This window comes from Dictyostelium purpureum (genome assembly GCF_000190715.1).
Source record: "Dictyostelium purpureum unplaced genomic scaffold DICPUscaffold_59, whole genome shotgun sequence".
Lineage (NCBI taxonomy): Eukaryota > Evosea > Eumycetozoa > Dictyosteliales > Dictyosteliaceae > Dictyostelium > Dictyostelium purpureum.
In genome coordinates this window covers 1-26,102 of record NW_003519396.1, presented here as the reverse complement: position 1 = coordinate 26,102, position 26,102 = coordinate 1, and the positions used below count along the sequence as shown (strand labels likewise).

Here is a 26,102-nt window from a genome sequence, read left to right as displayed (position 1 = left end):
GAAATTTAAATCTTTTTAATAAAATATTAAAATAAATAAAATAAATAAAATAAACTAAATTATTTTACTAATAAATAGAGATATTTTTTTCTAAATATACATATATATAAATTAATTTGGGTGTGTGTGTGGTCCACTATTCTAGTATTATTGTTATTTATGTTTATTTAGGAGAATATTACTATTATTGTTATTTATTTATTTTTTGCTTAAAACTACAACTATTTTGATGATGATGATGATGATGATGATAGTAATAAAAAGATAAGTTGGGATGAGTAATTTGGTATTTTTGATACGATAATAATAATGATGATGATGATTATGAGGTGTGAATTTTGTAGTGAGATATATGAGTAATATAAATTCTTAATATGGTTATTATTGTTATTTATTATTAATATTTATATTTTATTATTTGATGGTATTTTAAAACTATGTAATTATATAAAATAATAGTTTAATGATTTTATGTACATATATAAATTTATTTTAAATATTTTATTTTTTATTTTTTAAATTTAATAAATTAACTATTATTATTATTATTATTACTATATATTATTATTATTATATAATATAATTATTTGTTAGATTGTAAGAAAAAAAAATTTTATTTAAGTTTTTTTTTTTTTATTTTTATTTTTTTTAAAAATTTAAAATTTTTTTTTTAACCAATTATTTTTTTTATTTTTTATTTTTTCCAATTTTTTTTTTTTTTCTAATTTTTTTTATCAATTAGTTATAAAAATTTAATATGGGGATCTAATGCTCTTCATTGAAATTGATCGATGATTTGTGAGATTTGAGAAATATACCTTTAATTTTTTATCAAGATTTTTTTTTACATTGTGTAAATAATAATTGTCAGTGTGCAAATATATTTTTTTTTTTTTTTTTCAAAACAATTTTTCACACACCACACAAAAAAAAATAAAAAAAGTAGAGAAAAGAAATATATGTAATTAAAACTTTTACAGTGAAAAAAAAAAAAATAAATAATTATCATTTTTTTAATTTATTTAATCTAATTTATTTATACTTTTTTTTATTTATTTCATAATTTATTATTTTTTTACTATTACAACTTTAAATATTTATTTTATAAATATTTAAAAATAAGGAATTTATTATTTTTTATTATTGATTATTATTGATTATTTATTTATTATTTATTCGGTTTGTATGGTATCGCCAAGTTTACCAAGTGCACTAACTAATGAAAAAGTGACAGATTGTTGTTGGTATTGATTTAAGGTTTTGAAAATTTTTTCTAAATTTTTAATTAATAGTTTATGAATTGAAGGTAATTGATTATTTTTAACTTCGGAAATTGAGGATAATGGTTGATAATCAGAGTTTGCTGGCATTTCTGAAATTTTATCGAGGAATACTTTGCAACTATCCATGTTATTTTCTAAGAATGAATTCATATCCTTCATATATGTTTCTTTTGAACCAAAGACTACACCATTGGCTACATTTTGAAGGGTTTTTGATACTAAAATAAGGGCTCTTCTGGCTTCCATAGTAAGTGATGCAGAGTCAGATACACCACAGGTATCTGGTGATAAAATACATGGACAGAAGAAACGAAGGAAAATGAAACCACCAACAGAGGTATGCTTGCTTTCTGGGAAAATCTTTACAACTTCATTTTGAAGATGATTTGCCATTTCTCTGAATGGTAATGGACATTGATCGATAGAGTTGTAAATAGATTCGAGGAATTCTTGGCAGATTTGAGCTAATCTTTGAACATTTCCTTCAGTGTTTGCTGTTTTTTCTGGATCTAATTCATAGCCTGATGGATCTTTTAAGAGTTTATCTACAACTGGTTTTAATGTTGATACTAAATATGGTCTACCTGTCATTCTGGTGAAAGCTGTCATCAATTTAGTTGCAGTACTATTACCTCTGAATAATGTTGAAGCTGATGATGTCGATTGAACTTCTTTTGTAATACCAAGTTTAATAATTGGTAATGTTTGTTTATGAGCATCGAGAATTCTAACTAAATCTTCTAAAATTGCCTCTTGGTCACTACCTGCTGATAAACAAATTGCATTTACTACAGCTAAATCTGGTGATGAGAAAATCTAATGAATAAAAAAAAAATTAATATCAATACTATAATAGTATGGTGATGCTGAAGATAAGTGTATAGACTTACTTGAACCAATTCATTATATTTATTCTCTTCTTTTTCTCTTGAGATTTCATAAAGTTTTAATTGTTGATCTTGTTTTTGCTCTTGGAAAAGTCTCTTTTGGCTTGCAGAGTAATCTCTCATCTCTTGAATTAATTGTTCATTTTCATTTAAATGAGTGCAAGTATTTGAATAAAGATCATGTAAAGTTGCTAATAAATTTATTGATTGAACTAAATATTCGAAACCATGTCTTTGAACTGTATCGGATAATTTACATTGTGCTTCATATTGTCTGTGAATGAATCTTAATTTATAGGTTGCAAATTGTGATTGTGCAATATAAAGTTGTTTTAAATCAATATTTGTTTGTTGCTGTACCATTTTTAATTTACCTAATGCTGAATCATATTCTAATCTAGATTCTCTAAATTTATCTTTTGCTTTCTAAATTTTTTTTAAGATTAATATTAGATATTAAACCAAAAGTTAAAATTATTACATATTTTAAAATTATGACTTACTCTTGCTGGAACCAAAACATTATTTAAAAAGTTATCGGCTGGTAACACAAATCTATTGGTAATAGAGGTTTGCTAAAAAAAAAATTAATTATTAGCAAAATTAAAATGAAAAAATATTAAATGTATAATAAAAAAACTTACTTGTTTTTCTCTATAGGATGCGACTTCAGCATGAATTTTTAAAATATTTTCGATTGATCTACCAGTAGAATTTTCGTTTGTATAATAGTTGGCAAGATCTTGTAATGATTCTTGGAATGGTGTCGATGATTGAATATATTTTTGTGATTTTGAAACCATTTTTTTAGATAATCTAATGGTTTCATCATAAAGTACTTTTAATACCTTAACTTTCATATTATCAATAACAAGTTGTGGATTTGATTGTGTAGTTTCGACCTAATTATTTATATTTATAAAAAAAATCTTGATATTAATATCTATAAAATCTATTATCTATAAATCTATTAATATACTATAATCGTACCTTGCCCATTTTTTGAAGCATTGAAATTTTAGCTACACCCATAGTTCTTCCAAAAACACCTAATTCTACATTTTTTGGTGCTGATGTACTTTTTGGTTTTACGTTGGCATTGCTACTGTTACCTGGTGATGAGGATGGTGAAAAACCACTACCACTATTATTAAGTCCACTCATTTTATTATTGTTATAGTTTTATATATTTATTGAGTGATTATTTTTAGATTTTATTTACTGATACAACAAATTTATTATTTTTATATGAGTGTAAATGATTTATTTTTTATAAAGATAATTATTTTAATTAAATTTTAATTAAAATTTAATTTATTAAAATATTAAAATTATTAATTGTAAAATACTTTGCACACAAAACTATATTTGAGATATGATAGATTTTATTATATGTTATTATTTTTTTTTGATAATAGTGAGTAGCTATTTAAAAAAAAAAAACAAAAAATAAAAAAAAAATATTGTGTGAGAAATGGGGGAAGTTAATTGGGTGGGTAAAAGATAAAAATAATATAAACTATGTTTATGTGTGGGTATATTGTATTGTGTATAATGTGATTTATAAATTAAATCTTTTTTATTTTTTTATTTTTTTATTTTTTTTTTTACAATAAATAAAAATACATATAAAATTACACTATAATATAAAAAAAATTAATGATTGAAAAAAAAAAAAAAAAAAAGAAGAAACTGAATCTTTTATTTGATTTTTTATATGATTTGTGCTTGTATGTATGAAACCTTGTGTTTTTGCAAACAAATGGTTAAAAGATTTTTTTCGATAAACTAAAAAAAAAAAATTATAAAAAAATTTTATAAAAAATTAAAAAAAAATAAAAAAAAATAAAATTTTTTTTTATTTTTTTTTTTTCAAAATTTTTAATTATTTTATTATTTTATTTTTTTTTATAAAATTAATCATTTTTAAGTGTAAATTGTGTGTTAATACATCTTTGGGGTTATTTTTGGAGAATACCACCACTTAATTATCTATATTTATTGTTTTATAATAAAATAAATAATAATTATAATAATACAATCCAAACTCTTATATATATTGTTTTTATATAATCTAATAATTAATATAAAAATGGATACCACCATTACTACCACCACCACTACCACTAACCCAACTTCAACACAAAGAAAAGAAAGTGTCAATAATGAAAATAGTATAACTGCCTCCAAATTATCAAAACAAATTATAATATTATTTGATTCAGAGAATAGTAGTGATAATGCAGAGGTTGAAAAATTAATGAAGTCCCTTTTAGAGTCACCAGTTTCCGATATTTCATTTTATGCATCCATATTTTTAAATAACGAAGAGTTATTCCAAAGTATTTTAAATAAAATTTTATTAGATTCATTCGGTCAAGTAAGTAAATCTGCAATAATTACCATGACAATTATGGTTTTTATATTAACATAGATTCTATTTATTTTATAAACAGAAAAGTGATATAGTTTGTAAATGGTTTTATACATGGTATCATTTAAATAGTTGTTTAACCAGTAAGAAATTTGTTTTATCATTTTTACCTGTATTACTTTGGGTATATTTGACTAAATGTGGCCCAAATAATGCATTGGTTGGTTTAGAATCAGTTTTAATTTGTATTTACAATCAAGAGTATATTAAAAGAGGTTTAAAAGAAAAGGTATTCAATCCACCAACACTCTCATTACCATCCTATATTTATAAATCTGAAGAGATCTTTCCATCTGGTAATTCATCTTTAACCGAAAGTATGCTTAAAAACCTTAACCAACAATCGAAATCAATCATTTTAGAAAAACCATTGCCAAGAATCGAATCAATTACATCACACAATAGAAATATATTAATTAAAACTATTCAAAGTGTATATACTCAAAATATTTTATCATTATCTATAATCTCAAGGGTTTTATTTTGCGAAATGACAACAAGGTAAATTATAAACTTTTTTTTATTTTTATTTTTTATTTCTTTTTTTTAACATTAATCATTTTTTATAGAATTTCAGCATTGGGTTATAAATATATCGAAGATTTTCCAGTTTGTGAAAGAATTATAAAAATAGATACAAAGATACCTGAAAGTAATGAACAGTCAACATCCAATAATATCAATAACAATAATAATAATACAGGAAATATTGAACATTATAAACCAATTACTGGATTAACCAATTATTTAATTCATAGAAACTCAATCGAAGAACAAAATAACTATACTAAAGAGCTTTCAAAGAAAAGAGTTTTCTTATCTGAAACCATTTATCAGGATTTAATTACAGCATTAACTTTATGTGCCTTCCAAGAAACCACCAGAGAATGTGCTAAAATTTCAATCAATTCAATAAATAAGCGTGCAAGTTTTGATTTAATAGCCGAAATTATGTTATCAACAAACTCACTTTTACATATTTTAAATCAAAAGAAAGAAAACTAAAACCAAAAATAAAATACCACCCACCCAATAATTTATATATAAAAATAAAATTTATTTATACAATAAAAAAAAAAGAAAAAGAAAAAGAAATATAAAATCGGTTATATTTTCTTTCCTATTGTTTTATTTATTTGTTTAGTTTATAGTATTATTATTTAAAACATTACTATTATTATTGTTGTTATTATTAAAAATTGGCATTGAATAGTTTAATAAATTGGCAAGGTAATTTTTAATGGGACTATTTGGTTCGTTGAAATTTAAAATTTTTAATATTATTGGTGAAAAGAAAGAGTATAGCGAATTGAAGGTTGTTGGTGATTTGATTGAAAGGAAAACGAGGGATCCAAAGAGTGATAGTGATCCAAATAATATAAAGAAAATTACTTTAAACACTTGACTGTGTCTTTTTTGATTCTTTGATAGTTTATGATTCTTTAATAATGTTTTTTTATAGCTATTTCTCTTTGCGTTATTAATAGACATCCAATCCCATGGATAGTGATTAATAGGTGATCTTTATTAATGAAAAACAATAGGGTTAGTGTTGATTATGGTATAGCTTATATAGGTGAGTAATGTTAACATACGTTGGTAAAAGTGGTTCTTTAGAAATGATTTGAATTTTATTGGGTGGTATTTTATCAATTAATTTATCAGCTTCAAATATAATTTTATCTAAATCCAAATTTTCGGGTAAGTTGGATGTAAAAAAGGCATGGATAGAGTCGAATGAACATTCTAATTTTAATAGTTGATCTCTAAGATTTGTAATAACTGAAACTGAAAAATAAACTGATGCCATAGGATGGCTTGATAAAAAATAATCATAAACTCTTGCTGCTAAATCCAACTCTTCTAAGTTATGTGAAAACCATGTTAATATCCAACTAATAGCAAACATTGGTTGCACTCCTGATTTAATTAAAAAGTCATAAACCTAAAATGATAATGATTAAGTTAATAAATGGGATAGATTGATTATGGGCTTTTTAATATATTTTGTATATACCTCTTGATCTACCATTGATACCAATGGAAATATATAATTTAATAATTTTAAAATTTCTGAAAAATTTGGTAACATACAGTCACTAAAATGATTTAATGATAATCTTTCCAACATTGCAAATGCTAAAGATTCATCTGTAATCAAAAGTAAAACACTTGCAATTTCATGATAACCCTGAAAATAATATAAGTTTGAATGTAATGATAAAACAGAGTTTACAATTCTAGTTAATTCTGGTTTTTTACGATTTCTATTATAAAAATATTAATTAATATTCGATTATATATATTTATTATTATTATTATTATTGATATAAAATATTTTATTTGTTATTTATTACATACCTTAGTTGTGTTTTGCCTCTTGTAAATCTCCACATTGATCTTTCTACATCTTTTGATACTTGATCAGTATCCTTATGATCTATAATATGCTCGCTGTGGTTTATTATATTATTTGTATCTATATTTAATAGTATTGGCCATATTCTTTTTCTTAATACATTATTTACAAATCCAAACTCGGTGATTGCACACATCCTAAGTCCTTCAATATCGATAGGATTTTCTAAACAATCTTGTATTACTCTAATTTTTTTGGCTTCTAATCTTTCTTTTTCTGTAAACATTTTATTATTAATTTATTTTATAAAAATTATTATTATTACTATTTATATAAAGACATTGGTTTTATTTATTTATATTTTATTATTATTATTTAATATTTATAAATTATAATTTATATTTTAATTTAAATTTTAAAGAGAATTAAAAAATAATAAATCTAAAAAAATAAAAAAAATAATTTCAAAAAAAAAAAAATAAAAAATTAAAAAATAAAAAAATTATTTTTTTTATTTTTTAAATTTTATTAATTTTTATTTCAATCTATTTTTGTAATTATTATTATGATTGATTTTACTATATTAATATAAATTATTTATTTCTTATTATTAACCTAATTTTACCTTAAATCGTAAATCACTCATCTATATTTTTGAAATTAAAATTTACTTTTTCAAAGAGTTTATAAAATTTTTAATTTATTTTTATTAATTTGGTAAAAATTGGGGGTATGGATTGGGAATAGGGCACAATTATTTTTTTTTTTTTTTTTTAATATTTATACAATTTAGGAATCTATTATGATTTAATTATTATTTAAAATTTTAACACTGAAATTAATGATCAAGTCATTTTTATAACATGGATCATGTAATGATTTATTTGGTATATCCATATAAAGTTTTCCTATTTTATCATCAAACACTGCAAATAAAAAACTTAATTAATATAATAAAAATAATTAATTATCAATTATTAATATTACTTACTAAATCTTATTTCGCTCGAGAAGTTTAAAATTTTGATTTTGAAAATTCCATTTACTTTTAAAACTTTCATATTGTTTGCAATAAGGATTATGGATGTATCATTCAAACCTTCGTTATATAATAAAAAAAAAGAAAAAGAACCTACATTAAATGATTTTGATGTAATAAAATTTGAAATTCTATAGTCTTGAATTGTCCAAACACCTACCATTTCATTATTTTCAATTTTTTCCCTTAAAATTTTATTTTCTTTAACTATTTGTAAATATTTTTCTTCATTTTGGTATGAGTATTCATCAGGAAATTTTTGATGGTCTAATTTGTTTTCATCAATACGAATTGAGAGATCTTTTATCATAGTATAAAGAGAGTTGACGTGAGATTCCATATGTTTGCCCATTTGATACATTGGTAATTCTATATTGCAATCTGGGAAATTGCATTTTTGTAATGCCTTAATTTGACCTATAAAGAATTCAGAGCATTCTGTTTTATGGTTTTCATATAGGGATTTTGAAATTGGTTTTAAACAATTTTCACAACTTATCTTTGATTCCGGGCATTGTTTAATATGATCTGGATGGTTTTCTTTTTTGAAATAAGCACCACAACAACACTTTATAATTCTATGGCATTTATTCCTTAAGTGATTGTCTAAATCTTTAAACTTAACTTTGCAATCACAAATTTTATTGATTTTAATATTATCATTTGTACTAGTTGTAATATTAAAACTCAATCCATTCTTGACTAAACCTTCTTTTGAAAATGGGCAATGTACTAGTAATTCATTAAATTCATTTTCAAGGAATATATTTCTACTTAGTGCTGGTACAGACTCTACTTTGGTTCTACAATGTGGACACTCCTTTTTACTTTTTAAAATTCTTTCCCAACACTCCATACATACATAGTGTCCTTTGGGGCATTGTCTTGCTACTCTAATATTGGTATCTAAAATGTAGTTGCAACATACATTGCATTCATACTTCTTATCAAAAGATTCAAAATCAACTACAATTTCATCAATAGTGTAGTTTAATTTCAAATTAATTGATCCATCCTCTTCTTTTTGTTGTGGAGTTGTTTGAACAGGTTTTTTTTTTTCAATACTTTTTTTTGCCATTTCTCAAAATTGCAATTATAGTCTTTTAATTGGTAAATAAATAAAAAGTTAAAAAAACAAATAAAAATAAAATATATATTTTGTAAAAATAAATTAAAAAAATAAACACTAAAAACCCACTTTAATATTTTAAATCAAAAATTCAATTTAAGTTATTTAAAAATTTTTAAGTTTTTTAATTTAAACCCCTCCCCCCCCCCCCCAAAAAAAAAAAAACAAAAACACAAATAAAAAATTTAAAAACCAAAAATAGACTATTAAGTTGTTTATTTATTTATTAAGAAAACAATGGATCTTGTTCATTTGATTCTACTTTTTCTATTTTAATATCGAAAAATATTTGTAGATCACCATCTTTATCAATACATTCAAAAACCAATTCCTTTGAGGTTATCAATCTTGGAAATCCATTTTCAGTTCGGTGCACTTCATTAAAACCTAATAAAAAGAAGAAATTAGTATTTATGATTGATAGAAAATTATTTAATTAAACTTACAGAACGTTTTGCATCTTTCTACTAAATAATTATCGTTTTCAATTCTAACATTAAACCATACGGTCACGTCAAGGCCCTGAAGCTCGACTGAAGTAAGATGTAGTGATGTTTGACCAGGATTTCCAGGGCACCCATAAGGGTAAATACGCCAATTAAATCTGAAAGGACCTACGTTAAAAGCATTAGAATCTAAAAATTTCCTGTGAGGATATTCCCTTAATTTTGATTTATAATCACTGATTGCCCAAAAACTGCTGAGTGAGTTGGCATAACCTAGTCTCACATTATTAAGACTTCCTTTAAGAAAGACAATTTCTAAAATCGATCTGTTGCATGCAGATTTTACATCTTCTAATTTTTCCATTATTTCTTTATTTTTATTTTCTAATTGCTTGATGGTGGAATGAAGATGGTTCATATGAGATGTAATATGATCTGAAATTTTGTGAATTGGTAATTCTGTCTCACAACCTTGGTAATCGCATTTCACTGATAATTTTGATAAATTTTTTGACAAATGAGTTGCACAATCATTTTTATAATGATCCTGTAATAGCCTTCTTTGAATTTGTTTGGAACAATGTTCACATTTTACATTTGATAATAAACATTGCTTGTTGTGATCTTCTGAACTATAGATTCTATAATATAGGTTGCAACTACATTTAAAAACTCGGTGATGACATTCATTTCCTAGATGGTTATCCAAATCTTTAAATTTTACCACACTGTCACATAATATGTCAAGTTTTATTAAGTTTGGATTGATATTATTAATACTTTGGGTACCAATTGCTTCTTTTATTATCTTTTGATTTGAATAGGGACATTTTACTAAAGTTTCTTCAAATTCTTTTTCCATAAATCTATTTCTACTAAGCTTTGAAACCGATTCCACTGGAGATCTACACTGTGTGCATTCTTTTCTGCCTCTTAACGATTGCTGCCAACATGGTAAACATACAATATGTCCTTCAATACATTGCCTTGCTTCTTTTTTCTTGGTATCTAATATATAATTAAAACAAACATTACATTCGAATTTTTTTGAAAATGATGGGAGATCAACTACAATATCTTCAATGTTATATTTTAATTTAATATTTGATTGTGTGGTTGATATGGTTGTGGTTGTGGTTGTGGACATCATTAAAAAAAAAAAAAATAATAAAAAAAAAAAAATTCTTAAACAAAATAAAAAATAAAAAAAAATAATATTTAATTTAAAAAAAAAATTTTTTTTTTTTTTGTTCGGTTATAAATGATCCTAAAAGTATTTAGAGTTTATGATTTTTTTATTAAACCCATTATATGTCTTTAAAAAAAAATAGTTATTTTTTAAAAAATTTTAATAACAATTCCAATAATTGTTAAAAAAAATAAATGTTTTATAAATCTAAACATTGTTTAACTTTTTTTAAAATTTTTTAAATAATTTCATTTGAAACTTAATTAATAATAATTTATTATAAATCAATTTTAAAAGAACACAATGTTAAATCCTAACATTTTAAATAAAGTTTATAAATCATTAATTAAGAATCATTTATAATTAATTAATTTTTAAATAAATAAAAAAAAATAAAAAGAAATTATATATTGTTTATTTATTTTGTTTTTTAAGGCAATTTATTAAGTGATAAAATATAAATTACAACACAACGTATACCCTCTAAAAATGATTTCCAATTGTGCACAACACGGTCTCTATGACGTAAAGAGGTAATACCTAAATGCTCTGGACTAAAAACTTCACGAAGGAAAACGAAAAATGTATCTACTTCATAAATTGCCAAATCTATTCTTTTGAGTGGTTCAATAACCTTTTCGACAATATCTTCAAAGAGATTTCTAAACTCTTTGCTATCTGATAAATTTGAACCAATAACAAGGAAACCCTTCAATATCGATTTAAACTTACCCTCAAGATTTTTTAATTTCTCGGGTGATAATGTGCTGGTGGAGATGATACCACTAGATGTTGATGTTATAATGGGTGTGGATGATTGATTGGTTTGGAATATAGTTTGTGGTTGTTGTTGGTTCATTGCTGATATATTTGATGAGGAATAAGATTGCGGTATTGTTGAGGTTGGTGTATTTGAGGAGTTTGGTGTAGTGGTCGATAAAATGGGAACAAAATTTGAAGAGTTATTCATTGATGATAGTGAAGGGGTATTTGATAAAGACGGTGCCCCACCTATAGATGATGATGAATTTGTCACTGGCGTTATTCTTGGTGAGGTAGATGCAATTTGATATCTATTTTTTATTAATTTCCAATACTTCTCTGAAATTTCTTTTTGACTGCCTAAATATGTTTTTAAATCTCTAACATCCTCTTTTAATTTTAAGTCCAGCTCCAATGCATATGTTCTAATAGGATCACCCCACTGATTCATAACAATTTCTGATAACCTAATTAAATCGAATGTTGTTAAAAATTGAATTTTTTTCTTTGATAAATCGATTCTGTGAAAACATAAAAATAATAATCTAACATATTTCCTAAATATAAAATAGTTGTTAACATAATAATAATTATATTATAATTTTAAAAATATATTACTTTGATAATTCTCTTGGTAATGAAAATTCATTCATTATAATTTCTAAAGCTGAGGTTTTCAAATCTGCATATACTACTCTTGAAATTCTCTTTAAATTATCAAACTATAATATTAAAATTAATAAAAACCTATATTAGTAACTTGTTTAACTAACCCAAATAATAATAATGATGATGATGATGATAAACCAATTACCTGTCTTTCACATGATGATAATCTTAATTTTAATTTTTCGCTTGTGTCATCCAAATCTCTTCTTTGACCCGATGTTAATTTTCTACCAATTAATTCCCTTAATAAATCCTCGTCGAAATCATAAAAACCTTCGATTAATAACTTTCTTGATGATGGGTCCATTTGAAACATTGAATGTGATGAAAGTGTTTTAGGATGTTCTAATGCTTTTTGAAGTAATGAAAAAATTCTATATTGATCCTCTGTTTCTTCAAGTATTAAATGCTTTGGTATATTTGGATTCTTTGATTCCTCTCTTAAATTAATTGTTTCTTTTTCCGAAATGCCATCCAACCATGACCGATAAATAACTTTATTTACTGAAATTGGATCCGTAATAAACACATCGAATAATATTTTTGTTGATTTATCCATTTATTTAATTTATGTGAAAAAAAAAACTAATTGCTATTTTACTGTTATTTCTATTATTATTTTATTATTGTTATTTAATTATTGTTATCGTAGGATACTTTTTTTTTTTTTTTTAATTAAAACTAAAAAAATTTAAAAAAAAATCAAAAAAAAAAAAAATTAAAAAAAAATTAAAAAAAAAAAAGTAAAAAAAAAAAATAAATATTAAACAATTAATTTAAATTAATTGTGTCATTGAAATAATATTAAAATAAAAATAAAAAAAACAAATACAAATAATTTTCGAGTAAATATATTTATTTGGAATGAATATTTGTGTTTATATTTTTTTTATTTATTTTAATATTATTCCAATTTTTTTATTTTTTTAATTTTTTTTTAATTTTTTAATTTTTTTTTTTTTTTTGATATTTTATAAACAATCTAAAAATATATATATAAATAATCTTCACAATAACCTTCACATAAAAATACACAATAAAAAAATAAAAAAAAAAAAAATTTTAAAAGATATTTAATGAAAATGAAAATTACATTTTTTCGAATACTCTCACACACAAATAATAAAAAAGCTATATCTAAATGATGGTTATGTGCGTTAAAAAAAACAGTAAGTTTTTATTTTATTTTTTTTTTTAAATTTTTTTTAAAATTTTTTTTTTTTTTTTTAAAAATATTTTTTTTATTTTTTTTTAAAATTTTTTTTTTTTTTTCAAGTATATGGTTTTTTTTATATGCCAAGATTTTTAAACGTGTATATTTGTACCACTCTCTCATTTGTTTTTAAAAATAAATAAATAAATAAATAATATTAAAAACATATTTATATATATTAATTTTAAATTGATCTCGTATGTAGTTTTTTTAAGTTTTTTTTATTTAATTTTTTTATTATTTTTATTATTATTTTTTTTTTTTTTCATTTTTCACACACACACACGCACACAAACACACACACCGAAACAACACTACTATCAATCAAAACATTTTATAAAATCAGCAGAGTCATTTCGTAAAAAAATTAAAATAATAGTTTTATTAATATTATTATTATTATTATTATTATGATATTATCAAACACACACAAACCAAAAAATAACCAACACTCTCACACAAATTTAATAACCCCCAAATAATTATTTTTTTTATTTTTATCATTATTTTATAAAAAATCTATAAAGTTTTTTTTTTTTTATTTCTTTTCTTCCAACATCCTTATAACAACAACAATAACAACATAACCAAACAAATTAGCAACAATAACAAACCAAAAAAAATAAAACAAACAAACTATTAACACAATAGTATATATATCAAAAAAATAAAAATAATAATCATAATAATAATAATCATAATAATCAGTCATAATAAAAATAATCATATTATAACCTTTAGAGTTTTCTTTTTATATATATTTATACATTATTTTATAAACACATAAAAGTTTAAAAAAAACATTATTATAATAATATTTTTATAAAGTAATGAACCACACACCACCCACCCACTACTATTACTATATTCTTTCAATATCTATCTAACAACACACTTAAAAATAAAATACACATTAAATACACACCAAAACACACAAATTTTCTTATCATTATTCTAACAAATAAACAAAACTCTCAAGAACAACAAACAATAACAATAAAAAACAACAACAAAGAAAGAAAAAAAAAAAAAAAACACAATAACAAACCTCACATAAAAATACAATTATAGTTTTTCATATATATTTTGTTGTTGGCTTGTTGTTTTTTTTGTTTTGTTTTTATTTTGTTTATTTTATTTTATTTAATATTTATTTTTAAAATATTTTATTTTATATTATTTCAAATATCACTATTTTATTAATTAATATTTATTTCTATTTTTATTGTTGTTGTTGTTGTTGTATTGTTTTTTTTTCTATTTTTAAAATTGTATTAAATAATAACTAAATTTATATAAAACAAAATATAATTATATATATCATATCAAAAAAATAAATTATCAAATTATAATATTAACATTTTTATATTTCTTTTCTTTTCTTTTCCTTTTTTTTTTTTATTTTTTTTTTTTAAAAAAATAAAAACTATTTTTTTATATTTTTTTTAAAAATTTCTATTTTTTATTTTTTTTATTTATTTTATTTATTTATTTATTTTATTTATTTATTATTTATTTATTTTAGATTAGATAAAATAATTTAATATTATATAATTGTATTATTTCAAAAAAACACTCAAAAAACACTCAAAAAAAAAAGATCAGTAAATTTTTCAAAAATCACAAATTTTTTTTAAATATTATATCAAAAATCAAATTTGATATAAACATATATATAGATAAAAAACATGGGTAATATTTGCGGAAAACCAGAGATGGGTACAGCAGAAGAAATCAAAACCAATCAAAATATTAATAATATGTTAAAGCAAGCTAGATCAAGATTAGACGGTGAAATTAAATTACTTTTATTAGGTGCAGGTGAATCAGGTAAATCTACAATTGCTAAACAAATGAAAATTATTCATTTGAATGGTTTCACAGAAGAAGAAAAATCATCATACAAAACCATTATTTATAATAACACAGTTGGTTCAATGAGAGTTTTAGTCAATGCTGCCGAAGAACTTAAAATTGGTATTAGCGAAGGTAATAAAGAAGCTGCATCTAGAATTTCAAACGATCTTGGTGATCACTTTAACGGTGTTCTCACCCCAGAATTGGCTCAAGATATTAAAGCCCTTTGGAACGATCCAGGTATTCAACAAGCTTTCCAAAGATCATCTGAATTCCAATTGAACGATTCAGCTGCTTATTATTTTGATAGCATTGAAAGAATTAGTCAACCAAATTATATTCCAAATGAAAATGATGTTTTACGTTCACGTACCAAAACTACTGGTATTATTGAAACTGTTTTCGAAATTCAAGTAAGTAATATGAAAATAATAATAACAAATTTTTATATATATTAATATAAATATTTTATTATTTTATAGAACAGTACATTTAGAATGGTTGATGTAGGTGGTCAAAGATCTGAAAGAAAAAAATGGATGCATTGTTTCCAAGAAGTTACAGCAGTTATCTTTTGTGTTGCTCTCAGCGAATACGATCTTAAACTTTATGAAGATGATACTACAAATAGAATGCAAGAATCACTTAAACTCTTTAAAGAAATTTGTAATACCAAATGGTTCGCCAATACTGCCATGATTCTTTTCTTAAATAAAAGAGATATCTTCTCTGAAAAGGTAATTAGTCTTTTTTTCAATATTTATAACCCCACCCACTAAAAATAAATATTAACGTTTTTATTATTTTAATAATAGATCACCAAAGTACCAATTACTGTTTGTTTCAAAGATTATGATGGTCCACAAACCTATGAAGAATGCTCAGAATATATTAAAAAACAATTTATTAGCCAAAACGAAAACCCAAAGAAATCTATTTATCCACATTTAACTTGTGCTACTGATACCAATAATATTCTTGTAGTATTTAATGCTGTCAAAGATATTGTGTTAAACTTAACATTATCAGATGCTGGTATGGTTCTCTAGGTTTCCTCAGTCATGGTGGCCAGTATGTTTTTAACCTATTTTGGATCTCTTTAATAAAAAAAACAAAAAAAAAAAATTGTCAAAAAAAAAAAAAAGAAAAAAAAAAGAAAAAAAAAAAGAAAAAATAACTTTGTGTAGAAGATAGCAAACAAAAGAAGAAGGAGTTGTGGAGATGTAATGCATCAGAATAAAAATAGTATGTTTAGTAACGATACAAATACTGTATTATAATTTTTTAAAATAAAAAAATAAAATAAAATTTAAAATAACAAAATTATTTAATTTTTAATTAAAGTTTTAAAATAGTCACTTGCACTATCTTTTTTTATTTATTTGTGGATTTCTTGTGAATATAATTTTTTTATTTATTTTTTAAAAACCATAATAAAATTATAATTGGCATAATTAAGATTTGATGGAATTGGATGGAGATTCATTCTAAAGAAAAATGGTTATAGTTTTCTTATTTTTTTTTATTTTTTTTTTTTATTTTTTAGATATTTTAAAAAAAAAATTAGTTTTTTTTTTATTTTTTATTTTTTAAATATTATTAAAAATAATCAAATAGATATAAAATAAATAAAAAATGATAGAGATTGCAGAAACATTACCAATTATCGATATTTCTTTAATGAAAGATGATTCGCAAAGAGATAAGATAGCAGATGAAATCGAAAAAGCTTGTAGGTGGGTTCATTGATAAAAAATATTAAATATTTGGTTTTATATATTTATTTTAATATTTTTTTGTTAAATAGAGAATTTGGATTCTTTTATATTTCAGGTCATGGAATTAGTCAAGATTTAATTCAGCGTTTAGAGGATTTGTCAAAAAAGTTTTTCGCATTAAAAGAAGAAATTAAAATGAAATGGAGAATGGAGCTTGCTGAAAAAGCATGGCGTGGATATTTTATTGTAGGTGGCGAATATACATCTGATTTACCAGATGCTAAGCAAGGTTTATATTTAGGCAGTGAGTTGGATGATGACCATGAAATGGTAAAGAACAATACCCCAATTCATGGCAAAAATTTATTACCAAGCGATCAAGAAGAAAAGGAATACGATATCGAAGGCTTTAGAAAAACAATTTTTGAATATATGGATCAAGTTACTTTATTAGGTCATTCAGTCATGGAGTTAATCGCTTTAAGTTTAAAATTACCAAGAAATTATTTTAATGAAAAATATACAAAAGATCCATTAATTTTATTCCGTATTTTTAATTATCCATCATTTAAAGGAGAAGAAACAAATAATTATAAATGGGGTGTTGGGTATATATCTCTATAGATATAATATTATATATTTCTATAAATATATCATACTAATATAGCTTATTATTTAAATTGATTAGAGAGCATAGCGATTATGGTCTTCTTACTCTATTATACCAAGATAAAGTAGGTGGTTTACAAGTACGTGCTAAAAATGGCTGGATTGAAGCTCCACCAATCCCAGGTACCTTTGTTTGTAATATTGGTGATATGTTAGAGCGTCTTACCCGTGGTAACTATCGTTCAACTCCTCACCGTGTAAGATTAAATACATCAGGTGAAACTAGAATTAGTTTCCCACTCTTTTTCGATCCACACTTTAATAGTTTACCAACTGCTATTGAAGGTTTACAAGATGTAGAAAATCAAGATGATAGTGCCACAAGATGGGACCATGTTAACCTTCATAATAATACAACTTATACTTATGGTGAATATCTTTTAGGGAAAATTGGCAAGGTATTCCCAGATTTAAAGAAAAAGGTTTTATAAAAATAAAATAAAAGATATTAAAATATATTTATCGTGGAAATAAAATTTACTATAAAGTTTAAAAAATTAGTTTTTTTTTTTTGAAGGTAATAAATAATATTATTTTATTTATGATTTTTTTTTATTTTTTGATAAAAAGTAAAAAAAAATAAATTTATCTTTGAAATAAATGGTTTAAATAAAGATACCCAAACCTAAGAGTGGGTTAATATCAACAGCTAAACCAACAAGAGCGATACTATTTGATGATTGATTTGAACCAATAGTTTGGGAGGCTACTTTGTTGTTGGTAGATGATTTGATGTTGTTGATTGATTGGATTGATTCTATAATAAAGTCAAAAAAAGAATTGTTAATATTAGAGTTAGTTTTTTTTTTTTTTTATAACTTACTAAATAACATTTTATTTTGTATTGGTATTTTTGTATTGAATGGTTTAGTTTTTTTTTTTTATTTATAGTTTTTTTTTTATAACCATTTAATTTAAATTATAAAAAAGTAAAAAATATTTTAAAAAAGTTACAATTTTTAAAGGAACACTTATTATAAATATATTAGGTAAAATTATAAGATTGATTTATTTGATAGCCCAATAAGATTCATTACAATTATAAAAATTATTATAAATGATAAAAAAAATAAATAAAGGGTTTTAAATAAATCATAAAAAAAATAGTATCTTTTTAATTAGGGTATAATGTTTAGTTTTAATTAAAGAATTAAATTAAAGAATTAAATTAAAAGTTTTTTTTTAATAATGAATAAATTAGTTTTTATTTAGATTTTGTAATAAAATAAAAGTAATGATATGTTTTTTTTTTCACGGTTGCAGTGTGAAATTGTTTGTTTCTTTTAGAGACTAACTTTAAGGTTTAAGAGTGGGTTAAGGTCAATAACTAAACCTAAGACGGCAACATTGTTTGAGGATTGTCCTTGGTTGATCATATCGGTAGCAACTTTGTTATTGGTTGATGATTTGATGTTGTTGATTGATTGGATTGATTCTATTTTATAAAATAAATATTAAAATCTATATTTATAGATACCAATAAAATTAAAATTTATAATACTTACTAAATAACATTTTATAAAATTTGATTTTTGATTTTTGTTTTTTGTTTTGAATGAATAAAATAAAAAAATTTTACTTTTAATTTATAGTTTTTTTATTAAAGGTATTATTTATTTACCAATATAAAATAAATATCAAATTTTTTTATAAAAATTTTTTACAAAAATATGAATAATTAAAATTCAATTACAATTTAAAATTATAAATTTTTATAGATATGTAATAATTAGTGTGTGTGATTATTTTTAAAAAATTTTACATTTCTGAAAATTAAAAAATAAATAAAATTTAACCCTCTAATACCATAGTTTTTTTTTTTTTTTAAGCATTTTAAAAAAGAAAAATAAAAAACCAAGTAATTTAAATAGTAATATTAATAAACAAATATAAAACTAATATGGCTACAAAGTCTATTTTTTTGGTTTTGATAAAATATTTTATTTTTTAATTAGACAAAATCATATCAATGTTTAATTAAATTAAGAAATCTTTATTATAAAAATTTGTTATTTTTAATGTTTTATAAATGTAATTAATAAATTTATTTCCATAATTTTGTTTCTAATACATTTAGCATGGGTTGGAATTTTGTGATTTATACTAAATACATAGGGAAATTGTGTGCTATGTTCCCCAATACTCTAGCTAAAGATAAAGTAAGGATTGTTTTTCTTTGAAGAAATTTAAAATGGAAATTTGATTTAAAAAAAATCTGTAAAATAGCGTGGATAGTTCTTGAATAAGCTTATAAGTTTTTATATAAAAATTTTGATCATCAACTTATCGAGTCATATTAAAGTATTTTTCTTACTAAAATTGCATTTTTTGTTTTCATAATAAATTTTTATTTTTTATTTATTTAATTACATATTTTATCTGTGATTAGTTGTTAACAACTATTATCTATTTATTATATTTAAATTAATTTCTGCAATAATAAAAAAAAAACCAAAAATTGACCACATTTTGATCATCTGTAATATATATGTTAAAAATAAAATTTATTTATATAAATCTTTTCATTAAATTATAATTTATATGGTTTCTAAAAGCTGGTATTGTTTGAAGATAATTTAAAGTATCTATATGGCAATGGTCTAAAGATACGGAAACCATTCTTTTTAAAATGTCGGTTGTGATTCTATAGTGAGACTTTTGGAAAACCTCTAGTTTTTTTTCATCATCATTTGAGGTAAATTCATTACTATTATTGTTATTGTTATTATTATAATTGCTGCTATTATAAATTGAATCATCATATACTTTAAAAACCCAGCTATAGTTATCATTTAAAAACTTGAATATTCTTAATTGACCCACTGAAGTTGCAGAGAATAATACCCCTATTATAAACTTTCTTTCTACCAAATTATCATTTTCGTTTGGGAATAAAGTTTTCATAATGAAACTTAAGGTTTCAATATCACCTCTTGTTGCTATTTGACCCATGACTTGATTTAAACTATTGGTAAGGCTGTAGTTTGTAGAGTCGAAGCTACCAGGAGTATGATGAAGGTATTGTTTTTGATGATTTTTTAAATCGTTCAAGCTACTAATCTTTTCCAACAAGTAATGATTGAATGTGTTGTTGTAATAGTGGTACAATGTAATTTCTGGACCCTTCATATAGTTTGCAGATGAAATAAAAAATTTAAACTTTTGGAAACCATCACTACTATCTTTGCCGTGTTCTTCTGGGCTTTGCTTTTGAAATTGCTTTGAAAGCTCCCACCAATTGCTTATTAGGTAGCTTAATGATACTCTAAAATCATCTAAATGGTCATAGATGAACCTTAAAGAGTCTGCTTGTATTGCCCTGGACTGGAAATAAAACTTTTGGGTTTGCACCTTATATTCTAAATTATGGTTTTTATAAAAATGTTTAATAAGGAAGCATTTCTGTGGAAAGATTTGATTTAACTGAAATTGTAATGGACTTTTTTCATAAATAAAATCAAATACTTCAGTTGAGTTTACCATTAAAAATATATTATCAATAAATATTGTTGACACAATTGCTTTTTCTAAATCTTCATGTCCTATGTTATTTAGTATAGCATGGTTATAACCTGTACTATTATCAGTGCTAATTATTCTTTCGAGTTTAGTCATTGTAATTTTATAAAGTTTATCGTATACTATTTTAACTGAATCAATTTTATCCTGTGATATTAACATATTCATTAAAAATTTTAGTTGTTGTATATCTCTTTCTGAATATATTGAAACTAGATAATTGGTAAGTTGTAGTTCTCTTTCTTTGCTGCAATATTTATAGAATGTTTCTTTTTCACTCCAGTCTTTTAGTATTTGAAAAGATTCACCTTGATAGTATTTTGAGACGAAATAGGTTATATTCTTGCCAAAAATATTTGGGTATGGATCTAGAAAGTACACTATCATCATAATTAATCTTTCGACTTTTTGATTTACTTCATTGTTTTCAGTTGCTACACTTGGATAGTTTTTTACAAGTTGATCCATTTCTGATAAACTAAAATTCATTTCTCTAAGTTCCTCAAAGGGTATAATATGAGGTGGAGGAAGTTTTAATTGGTCCAACTTTTGAAACGACTCTATATTCTTTATATTGAATTTGTTTGATTTTCTATCGCTTATATAGTTGATGTATGGTTTGAGTGGTTGCTTTAACAATGAAATTACCATGCACGACTCATACAGCACTCTTAAAGGTTGATCAAATAAAACCAAATTGAATAGATACTTGAAATCTTTTAGAGCAACACTTGGTGGTTCAAACTTCATAACATCTACTAAAAACAGAGCTCTTTGATTAATTTGATTGGATGATATGATTCGAGGAGGTTCAGGTGAAAAATTTAAAGCATGTGCAAATGAAACATTTGTAGCTGCAGCCGCTGCAGTTGAGGTAGTGGTTGTATTTGGAAGTAAATCCCTCTGGGTGTTATCTAAATAGGTTTCACATAAATCCCGCCATAATTTTTCTTTGTTTTTAACTTTGAAATCGAATTTCTTGAATAAAAATTCAGCAACTTTTAAAGAGTTTATTGATAAAGCTCTTAAGAAATTATCTACCTTGGGTTTAAACTTAAACTTTTCTATAAATATTTCTAGTACTATTGCATTGTCATATTCTATCATTTTTAAAGCCAAATTATTCATTTCATTAAAATTATTTGCACTATTATTTATTAAATTTAATATATTATTAAAAATAATATTTTGTCTTTGTTGTTGTGATTGTTGTTGTAGTTGTTGTTGTGGTTCTTGTTGTGGTTCTAAATTATTACTTATAAACGAAAAAAAATAGTGGCCGTAGTTTTCGAATAACGTTAAATATAATTCTTTATATTCTTCTTTATATTTGAATTCGGGGCAGTTAAAAACTGAATATTTGAATATCTTTAAAGTAGTTATATCCATATTCTTTGTAATTCTATATGATGTCGGTGTTAATGATGTTGCTGATGAAAACAAATGGCTTTCATTAAATCTTTCGCTATCGTCCACATAAATATGGTTAAATGATAAGGTTTCTTTATTCCTTATTTTCTCTTTTAATAGATTATAATGACGATTCTTTACCATCCACTCTATGCTTATAATTTCGTAATACGAGTACTTTGCTTCAAAAAAAATTCTAAATTCTTTAAATATTTTGTTTCTTATAAATTTATTTCGATAAACCCTCCAAAAGAAAACTTCGTTATCACAATTAAAACCCTTATCCATTTTTTATTTATTACAATACTATGGGTTAAAATGAAATCTATTACTATTACTATTACTATTATTACTATTATTATTACTATTATTATTATTAGTATTTAAAAATACAAAAAAAATAATTTTGGGGTAAATTTAAAAAAAAAAAATTATTAAAAAGAAATTTAAAATTAAAAATTTAAAAATTTAAAAAAAAAAAAAATAAAAAAAAAAATTTAAAATTCAAGATTTACCAGTTTTTATGTTTTTAAATATATAAATATTTAAGGATAAAAATTTATTTTATTATCTTTTATTTTATTAGGATCTTCATTGAGATCTTCGTTATATACACTAAATTCGTGACCCATCATACTCTTTATAGCTTTGTCACTGTTACCTTCATCATTTAATACACTTTGCTTTCCTTTCTTTCTATTGTTAAATTCAATTTCTAATATTTGCTCCTCGGTGAGTTCCAAAGATTTGAGTAAATATACTTCAACATGTACTACTTTAAATTCTGGTGATGATGCTAAACATGTATTACCATATGTGCTTGAACGTGCTTTTCCATCGCCACACTCCAATATCTCTGGTGATCCTTTACTTGTTCCGTTTTCAAAACTGCCGTCAATTGACCATCCAAATAGGTCTTCAATACCACCCATACCTATTCCATTAAATAGTGTCATGCTTCCTTGATTTAAATATTGATAGTTTCTGTCCAATCCTGTTGTTTGAAATATTTCTAATTTGGGCTCTACTGTAAATACAAAATTATTTTTGGTTCCATAAAATTTAGGATATTTTGGTTTTAATGCTTCATCACAAAATCCTCCAAATATATGTCCTCCCTCTTCTCTAATTAAAACTAATATTGAATAAGCAAATGAATATTAGTCTCAATGACATAAACAGATATAATATTACAGTTTACACTTACTTAATACTGAACCCTTATCGGTGGCATGATGGCAGAATCTGTTAAATGAGTGACCATCTTTTGGTGAAGAAAACAACAGTTTCCATGTATCTCTATACGTATTATCCGGTAGGTATTTTGAAATTAACCTTATATGCTCTTCTTTTAATAGTTCTGATTTTATATTTATTTCTGGCATTTTTACTTGGCTAAATATTGGTTGTGGTTGTGGTTGTGGTTGTATTTGTGATTGTTGTGCCGCATTATTACCATCATGGTGGTGGTGATGATGATGGTGATGATGGTGTTTTGATTGTGATGATCCCATTTTAACCTTTTATTATTATTGTATATGTGTTTATAAAAAAAAATAATTATTAATTAATAAATATAAAAAATAAAAAAAATAAATAAAAAAATTAAAAATAAAAAAAAAATAAAAAAAAAATTAAAAAAAATAAAAATAAAATATTTAAAAGTGTGGGTTTCACTGGTAATTACATTTCCTATTATAATGTGAAAAGTTAAAGAAATGGCAATCACCGATTTTATTATTTATAAATGGTTTGTTTTAAATAAATTTTATTTGTTGATACATTTGATTTTTATGATAATTTAGATATTTTTTTTTTTTTTTTACCAATTTAATAATTGATAACCCATCCACATAATTGAAGTACCTGCGACTATGAATGGTGAGATTGAGTCCTTGATACGTGAGGTTTTAAAAATGAAACATTCAGTGATAAAGTGACCAGCAGCAATAAGGAATGAAACAAAAGTACAGAAATATAATGGTTTATTAAATGGGTTAAAAGCAGTTGCAATGCATAAAGTGAAACTCATTAAAGTCCAACTTCCGAATAATCTACAGAATAATGGATTGGCTAAAAAATTCGTAAATAAAGAAATATTAATATATATACATATTATTACCATAAAAGAAATTTAAAATGTTTAAACACAACAAAAAAATAAAACATACCTAATTTTGGATCACCTGAATATACATTTGATTTAATTCTACTTTGATTAAAAAAGGCTTGTGAAGCACCTAAAAGTCTTAAGCCAGCAACAGTTAAAAGCCAAATTGAAATTTTTTCCATTTTAAAAAGTGTGTTGTGTTTATTTAGATTATTACTGAAAAAAAAAAAAAAAAAAATTATAAAAATTTATGAAAAATTTTTAAAAATTTTTATTTTTTTTTTTTTTATTTTTTTTTTCGTTTTCATTTTTTTTTTGATTATTATTTTTTATAATATTATATTATTTATATATATTTATCAAAAATGAACACAACTAGATATATTATAAATAAAGAAGCATTATTAAAATACAGTTTACCAATTAAAGGTGAAAATGGTTGGTTACAACCAAAACTTTCAGGTAGACAACTTGGCGATTTAAAGAAACATGTAACTCGTGGACTCCAATTAGAATGGCCACTTGCAGATACTAAAAAACAATTACCAGAAAAACAACCAAAACATACTATTTGGGAAAGAAATCAAATTCCAAGGTATATATAGGTTAAATTATATCTTTTTATATAATCATTTTATACTTATAACTAATATTAAATTAATTTGGATAACTAAACTTTACATATTTTAAATCAACTCACTCTATCAAATCAAACCAAACTAAACTCAATAAAAATTAATATTTAAAATTAACTTTATCGAAATAAATTCAAACCCAATTCAAAAACAACCAAATTTAATATAAATCAATTGATTTGGTTTAATATAAATCATTTGATACATAAATAAAGACAAAAGAAAATTAAAGAATCAGTTGATAATATGCCAAAACTTATAGCAGAAAAATTAAAAGCATCAGTTGAAAAGAAAAAGAAAGAAATCGAAAACAATCTTACAGCACTTATTCCAAATTATTTACCAGGTGGACCATATGGCAATAACGATTCACCAAAAGTTATGGCTTTAAGAAAAATTGCTGCTCAACAAAAATTAGAAAAGAGAAATGCCCCCATTGCTTTAGCTTCATTTAAAGGAAAAAAACAAAAAAAAACAAAATAATTTAAATAATAAAGTAATAGTAGTATAATATATATTTTTTTTAAAAAAAAAAAAATTTACAAATGCATTGTAATTATTCAATTATTTTACAAGAAAAACAGTTATAAAAATTGGATGTAAGAATAAAAAAAAAAAAAAAAAAAAATTATTATAATTTCATATAAATTATTTTTTTGATTATTAATAATGATTTTTTATTTTAATATAAAATTTTTTTTTTTATTTATATTCTTCATTTTATTTTTTATTTTTTTTATTTATATTCTTCATTTTTTTATTATAAAAAACAAT

At 22.9% G+C, this 26,102-nt stretch overlaps 14 protein-coding genes across 14 annotated transcripts; 4 read left to right on the top strand and 10 right to left on the bottom strand.

Annotated features, from left to right (window-relative positions):
* Positions 1–1,172: 1,172 nt before the first annotated feature.
* Positions 1,173–3,410, bottom strand: DICPUDRAFT_53972 (uncharacterized protein; the record flags this gene model as incomplete). The annotated part of the gene is made up of 5 exons (XM_003285959.1): positions 3,161–3,410; positions 2,815–3,072; positions 2,674–2,745; positions 2,174–2,596; positions 1,173–2,099 (listed from the first exon to the last, which is right to left on the bottom strand). Exons 1-5 carry the CDS (start codon positions 3,332–3,334, stop codon positions 1,173–1,175), a joined length of 1,854 nt encoding a protein of 617 aa, XP_003286007.1. The 5' UTR covers positions 3,335–3,410.
* Positions 3,411–4,262: 852 nt separating this feature from the next.
* On the top strand, positions 4,263–5,609 carry DICPUDRAFT_149934 (uncharacterized protein; the record flags this gene model as incomplete). Its single annotated transcript, XM_003285973.1, has 3 exons — positions 4,263–4,550; positions 4,627–5,105; positions 5,174–5,609. The coding sequence occupies 3 exons, from the start codon at positions 4,263–4,265 to the stop codon at positions 5,607–5,609; spliced, it is 1,203 nt and encodes a 400-aa protein (XP_003286021.1).
* Positions 5,610–5,744: 135 nt separating this feature from the next.
* On the bottom strand, positions 5,745–7,249 carry DICPUDRAFT_149933 (uncharacterized protein; the record flags this gene model as incomplete). The annotated part of the gene is made up of 4 exons (XM_003285958.1): positions 5,745–6,126; positions 6,200–6,549; positions 6,622–6,871; positions 6,966–7,249. The coding sequence occupies 4 exons, from the start codon at positions 7,247–7,249 to the stop codon at positions 5,745–5,747; spliced, it is 1,266 nt and encodes a 421-aa protein (XP_003286006.1).
* A 324-nt stretch (positions 7,250–7,573) lies between these two features.
* Positions 7,574–9,080, bottom strand: DICPUDRAFT_149932 (uncharacterized protein; the record flags this gene model as incomplete). The annotated part of the gene is made up of 2 exons (XM_003285957.1): positions 7,574–7,609; positions 8,100–9,080. 2 exons carry the CDS (start codon positions 9,078–9,080, stop codon positions 7,574–7,576), a joined length of 1,017 nt encoding a protein of 338 aa, XP_003286005.1.
* A 277-nt stretch (positions 9,081–9,357) lies between these two features.
* DICPUDRAFT_76912 (uncharacterized protein) lies at positions 9,358–10,724 on the bottom strand (the record flags this gene model as incomplete). The annotated part of the gene is made up of 2 exons (XM_003285956.1): positions 9,358–9,518; positions 9,578–10,724. The coding sequence occupies 2 exons, from the start codon at positions 10,722–10,724 to the stop codon at positions 9,358–9,360; spliced, it is 1,308 nt and encodes a 435-aa protein (XP_003286004.1).
* Positions 10,725–11,196: 472 nt separating this feature from the next.
* Positions 11,197–12,756, bottom strand: DICPUDRAFT_30238 (uncharacterized protein; the record flags this gene model as incomplete). The annotated part of the gene is made up of 3 exons (XM_003285955.1): positions 11,197–12,085; positions 12,147–12,250; positions 12,343–12,756. 3 exons carry the CDS (start codon positions 12,754–12,756, stop codon positions 11,197–11,199), a joined length of 1,407 nt encoding a protein of 468 aa, XP_003286003.1.
* A 1,234-nt stretch (positions 12,757–13,990) lies between these two features.
* On the top strand, positions 13,991–16,607 carry gpaA (guanine nucleotide-binding protein alpha-1 subunit). The gene is made up of 4 exons (XM_003285972.1): positions 13,991–14,237; positions 14,936–15,680; positions 15,750–16,004; positions 16,083–16,607. The coding sequence occupies exons 2-4, from the start codon at positions 15,099–15,101 to the stop codon at positions 16,314–16,316; spliced, it is 1,071 nt and encodes a 356-aa protein (XP_003286020.1). The 5' UTR covers positions 13,991–14,237; positions 14,936–15,098; the 3' UTR covers positions 16,317–16,607.
* Positions 16,608–16,902: 295 nt separating this feature from the next.
* Positions 16,903–18,085, top strand: DICPUDRAFT_30237 (uncharacterized protein; the record flags this gene model as incomplete). Its single annotated transcript, XM_003285971.1, has 3 exons — positions 16,903–17,003; positions 17,075–17,593; positions 17,674–18,085. 3 exons carry the CDS (start codon positions 16,903–16,905, stop codon positions 18,083–18,085), a joined length of 1,032 nt encoding a protein of 343 aa, XP_003286019.1.
* A 174-nt stretch (positions 18,086–18,259) lies between these two features.
* On the bottom strand, positions 18,260–18,487 carry DICPUDRAFT_149928 (uncharacterized protein; the record flags this gene model as incomplete). The annotated part of the gene is made up of 2 exons (XM_003285954.1): positions 18,260–18,411; positions 18,478–18,487. The coding sequence occupies 2 exons, from the start codon at positions 18,485–18,487 to the stop codon at positions 18,260–18,262; spliced, it is 162 nt and encodes a 53-aa protein (XP_003286002.1).
* A 450-nt stretch (positions 18,488–18,937) lies between these two features.
* On the bottom strand, positions 18,938–19,169 carry DICPUDRAFT_149927 (uncharacterized protein; the record flags this gene model as incomplete). Its single annotated transcript, XM_003285953.1, has 2 exons — positions 18,938–19,089; positions 19,160–19,169. The coding sequence occupies 2 exons, from the start codon at positions 19,167–19,169 to the stop codon at positions 18,938–18,940; spliced, it is 162 nt and encodes a 53-aa protein (XP_003286001.1).
* A 993-nt stretch (positions 19,170–20,162) lies between these two features.
* Positions 20,163–22,871, bottom strand: DICPUDRAFT_149926 (uncharacterized protein; the record flags this gene model as incomplete). The annotated part of the gene is made up of 1 exon (XM_003285952.1): positions 20,163–22,871. The coding sequence occupies one exon, from the start codon at positions 22,869–22,871 to the stop codon at positions 20,163–20,165; it is 2,709 nt and encodes a 902-aa protein (XP_003286000.1).
* A 235-nt stretch (positions 22,872–23,106) lies between these two features.
* Positions 23,107–24,101, bottom strand: DICPUDRAFT_46490 (uncharacterized protein). Its single transcript, XM_003285951.1, has 2 exons — positions 23,791–24,101; positions 23,107–23,718 (listed from the first exon to the last, which is right to left on the bottom strand). The coding sequence occupies exons 1-2, from the start codon at positions 24,095–24,097 to the stop codon at positions 23,129–23,131; spliced, it is 897 nt and encodes a 298-aa protein (XP_003285999.1). The 5' UTR covers positions 24,098–24,101; the 3' UTR covers positions 23,107–23,128.
* A 218-nt stretch (positions 24,102–24,319) lies between these two features.
* On the bottom strand, positions 24,320–24,900 carry DICPUDRAFT_53966 (uncharacterized protein). The gene is made up of 2 exons (XM_003285950.1): positions 24,755–24,900; positions 24,320–24,656 (listed from the first exon to the last, which is right to left on the bottom strand). The coding sequence occupies exons 1-2, from the start codon at positions 24,873–24,875 to the stop codon at positions 24,406–24,408; spliced, it is 372 nt and encodes a 123-aa protein (XP_003285998.1). The 5' UTR covers positions 24,876–24,900; the 3' UTR covers positions 24,320–24,405.
* A 158-nt stretch (positions 24,901–25,058) lies between these two features.
* Positions 25,059–25,811, top strand: DICPUDRAFT_149923 (uncharacterized protein; the record flags this gene model as incomplete). Its single annotated transcript, XM_003285970.1, has 2 exons — positions 25,059–25,288; positions 25,544–25,811. The coding sequence occupies 2 exons, from the start codon at positions 25,059–25,061 to the stop codon at positions 25,809–25,811; spliced, it is 498 nt and encodes a 165-aa protein (XP_003286018.1).
* Between the last annotated feature and the right edge of the window lie 291 nt (positions 25,812–26,102).

Excerpts from the sequence above, each read along its gene's own strand:
- gpaA (XM_003285972.1), top strand. The coding sequence starts at position 15,099 with ATGGGTAATATTTGCGGAAAACCAGAGATGGGTACAGCAGAAGAAATC. Across the intron at positions 15,681-15,749 it reads AAACTGTTTTCGAAATTCAA|AACAGTACATTTAGAATGGT; the intron begins GTAAGTAATATG and ends ATTATTTTATAG. Across the intron at positions 16,005-16,082 it reads GAGATATCTTCTCTGAAAAG|ATCACCAAAGTACCAATTAC; the intron begins GTAATTAGTCTT and ends TTTTAATAATAG.
- DICPUDRAFT_46490 (XM_003285951.1), bottom strand. The coding sequence starts at position 24,097 with ATGGGATCATCACAATCAAAACACCATCATCACCATCATCATCACCAC. Across the intron at positions 23,719-23,790 it reads CGATAAGGGTTCAGTATTAA|TTTTAATTAGAGAAGAGGGA; the intron begins GTAAGTGTAAAC and ends ATTCAATATTAG.
- DICPUDRAFT_53966 (XM_003285950.1), bottom strand. The coding sequence starts at position 24,875 with ATGGAAAAAATTTCAATTTGGCTTTTAACTGTTGCTGGCTTAAGACTT. Across the intron at positions 24,657-24,754 it reads TTCAGGTGATCCAAAATTAG|CCAATCCATTATTCTGTAGA; the intron begins GTATGTTTTATT and ends CGAATTTTTTAG.